This window comes from Drosophila gunungcola, chromosome 3R, assembly GCF_025200985.1.
Source record: "Drosophila gunungcola strain Sukarami chromosome 3R, Dgunungcola_SK_2, whole genome shotgun sequence".
Taxonomy (NCBI): Eukaryota; Metazoa; Arthropoda; class Insecta; order Diptera; family Drosophilidae; genus Drosophila; species Drosophila gunungcola.
In genome coordinates this window covers 26,090,659-26,093,763 of record NC_069139.1, presented here as the reverse complement: position 1 = coordinate 26,093,763, position 3,105 = coordinate 26,090,659, and the positions used below count along the sequence as shown (strand labels likewise).

Sequence of the window (3,105 nt, the reverse complement as noted above, 5' to 3'; positions counted from 1 at the left end):
TCCTAGCCATGCACAATGAAATTGTAACACTCTATACCAGGATATCAAAAGCATTTTAATTAAGTTAATGTAGTTAGACGGAACCATTTTAAAGTCAATTAATGCAAAAATCAGATAATATAAAAAACAGCTTAGTTTAATGATTTTTTTTTGGCTTAAGCCCTCTTAATTGAGAAAGTATTTTTAAATAATGTATCAAATAAGTATGCTGGAAAATATTTCTTCGAAAGCCTGCTGTTATTTTAAGCTCAAGTAGCCAGAGACAAAGCCTGTAAAATAGAAGGTATGCCCTTTTAAGAAAAAAAAGCACATTAGAGTTCCCCATTTGTGGCAGCTGCCGCCACGTGGTTGCCACTTGTCCGGTGGCCAACATAATCAAGGGAACTCAAGCTCGCAAGTGGGGGCGGGCCTGTGGGTCTGACAAATTGAACAATTTAAAGAGGGATTTGTGGGTTTGTTGTGGGCTGAGCCAAACTAGGTATCGTTGTATTCCAAGAACGAATTCAAATTCTGAATTCGACTTGAAATCTCGAGGCAGACAACCGGTGATATAAGAGTTGATAAGCGCTTCTTTGGAGGTAGACCGCGTATTATTTTTTTTGAAATATATCCCGAAAGTACTGGTAGAGGTGGTGATCGGCTTTACCAAACAAAACCTCCATATATGTATAATAATTTTTAAGTCCCACTTTTCCTTATCATCAAGTTTTAAACCATATTTCATAGCAGCAGCAAAAAATCATAAAGGCGGTTATGGAATAAAAACACTAATTTTTACACAGAAAAGAATCTCACATTTTAAAAAGATGCTGAATATTTATATAAAGACGAATCAGAAAAAACATATTTAAATTCAAACTGATTTATCTATTTAAATTAACTTCTTACATAGCTATTAAGAAAATCTTTTTCTATCATAAAACTTTTAAAAAGTTGTCTTTCTATAGTATTGGTTTTTTAAGTTTATAAAATATGACCTTTTTTTGTTGCTCAATTCTTTCGGGTTCAACACATGCATAGATTTCATTTAGTGAGATTGCTTATTTTAGATTATGTAACTAAATATATATATAATTTAACACATTGCTGTTATATGTGATCAATTTAATTTGGCCATTTTAATTTACTTGTTACAAGTTTTGGAAGAGTTCAAGTTTTTTGTTGTTTATTTCGTTTGACAGATGTTTCTGTAGGTTCTCTGAGGCTCTTCTTAAATGCAGCACCACTTTAAGGGCTTCTTTTCTACGGGGCTCATAGTCATCCTTGACTACCTGTTTTTTTAGATGATTTTGTATGAAATTGGCTCTTCTGTCCCCACAATCTTGGATTTCCGTGCCACTTGCTTTATCCCTTTCCAAAAACCAATATCGTTCCTGGCACAGCACTTGATGTTTTTCGAATATAAGTTTAAAGGAATCCAACTCCTTAATTCCGCTCTGCAACTGGTCAACTAGTGTTTTGTTCTTGACTTGAACATCACGCACTGATTCTGTGGCCTGAACGGCTGATTTTTCAAGAAGTTGTAACTGTGTCAGTTGAGTGTTTAGTTTCTTACTATCAATCTCGATTTGAAGAATCTCGGGGTGGATTTGGTCAGGCATCGTCAATAACATATGTTCATGCTCGCAGAGATCGATATTTGGACATTCTGGTATATTGGTGCCAAGCATGTGGTTCAGTCGACTCACACGCCGTCTCAAGCGATTCACCTCCTCGTAAATATCATTTATTTCAAGTTGACTTTCCTCGAATGATTCTTCCACCACTTCTTCACAGACCAACGAGCCTTGGGATGAGGAAGCTTCATGCTTTTCACAGCGGAAAACTTTTTCCGGCGGCTGTGATTGTGCTAATTTCGTTTCTTTTTTCTGCAAGGGGACTTCAGTTTTAAAACTTATCAGGGTAAGAAATTCCTGGAGCCTTGCACGGCTCAGCATACTTTCGATCCATTTAAACCAATTAACAAAAACCAAATTTTGTGTCCCAGCCAGTAGTAGTTAAAATCTGTTTTTGGTATTTCAACAGATATCTCAATGTAAACTAGTTCCTAGTTTAAAACTATTAAGCTAATATTAAACATTCCTACTTTTTAACCAATTCGATTAACAAATATTTTAACATAATAATGCTTTTTGGTAAGCACTTTGTGACACGTTCACACTAAAGCCAAAATCTGAGGAAAAGTTGACAATTATTTTAAATGTGTTTATAGCAATGATATACAAAAGTTTATTTTTCCTAAATTTAAATTTTTGGGACTTGTACAGAAACAATTTTTTTCATGTAAGTTTGATTTAATAGGAAAAGTAAACATCATAGTTTTAAAATTAAAGTACTGCTTAGGTCGGGTTTTCAGACAAATTTTTTCGTTTTTGTGGAAGTCTTGGAGTTGATTACTCACAGAATGAAGTATTTTCCAACGCAGTTGGGACAAGCCCACAGTAGATGCAGGCAATCTGTGGTTCTCAAAGAACGACATTAGCAAACGCTTTCAACCAGCAGCGTCACTTAACCCTCAGCTAAACCAAACAAACAGACGCTGAGCAAACATACGCACACAGAAAAATATGGCCTTAACATTCTGAAATTATTAATTTAATTTACCAGTGTCAAGTCATTTAAATAATATTATACATAAAAAAGTTGTTGAATAGCAATTGAAATACAAGTGCTATACCAATTTGCGGGATAAAAAATTTCAACACATAGTTATGGTATTTTGATTTTGAATTAATTGTATTACCATGGAATAAAAAACTTTTCCAAACCAAAAAAGTGTCTTTCAGTGTAACTACGAATAGTAGAGAGCACTTGAAAATTCCGCACAATTCGTTTCCAAGAGATAACTAAATCCGATCAACAAACACGCTGGATGTGAACTTTAAATTACTAAGATGAAGCTGGAAAAATAATAATGAAATTGCAACAAGTCCTTTAAATGGTCTAGTTCTTAGGCCTGCTTTCAGAGCGATCAATTAAAAAAAAATAAATGGATGGTAAGCCTTATAAAAATGTAAAATGTAACCACCCTGAGAAATATACTCTCTGCCTAGTGAAAAACAACTCTTGATTAAATTATGGAACTCGACTATCAGCTTTGTTGGA

The 3,105-nt window shown here is 34.2% G+C and overlaps 1 protein-coding gene across 1 annotated transcript; it reads right to left on the bottom strand.

Annotated features, from left to right (window-relative positions):
- Positions 1-1,087: 1,087 nt before the first annotated feature.
- Positions 1,088-2,479, bottom strand: LOC128252476 (uncharacterized). The gene is made up of 3 exons (XM_052980220.1): positions 2,402-2,479; positions 1,940-2,047; positions 1,088-1,868 (listed from the first exon to the last, which is right to left on the bottom strand). The coding sequence occupies exons 1-3, from the start codon at positions 2,477-2,479 to the stop codon at positions 1,131-1,133; spliced, it is 924 nt and encodes a 307-aa protein (XP_052836180.1). The 3' UTR covers positions 1,088-1,130.
- Positions 2,480-3,105: the final 626 nt, after the last annotated feature.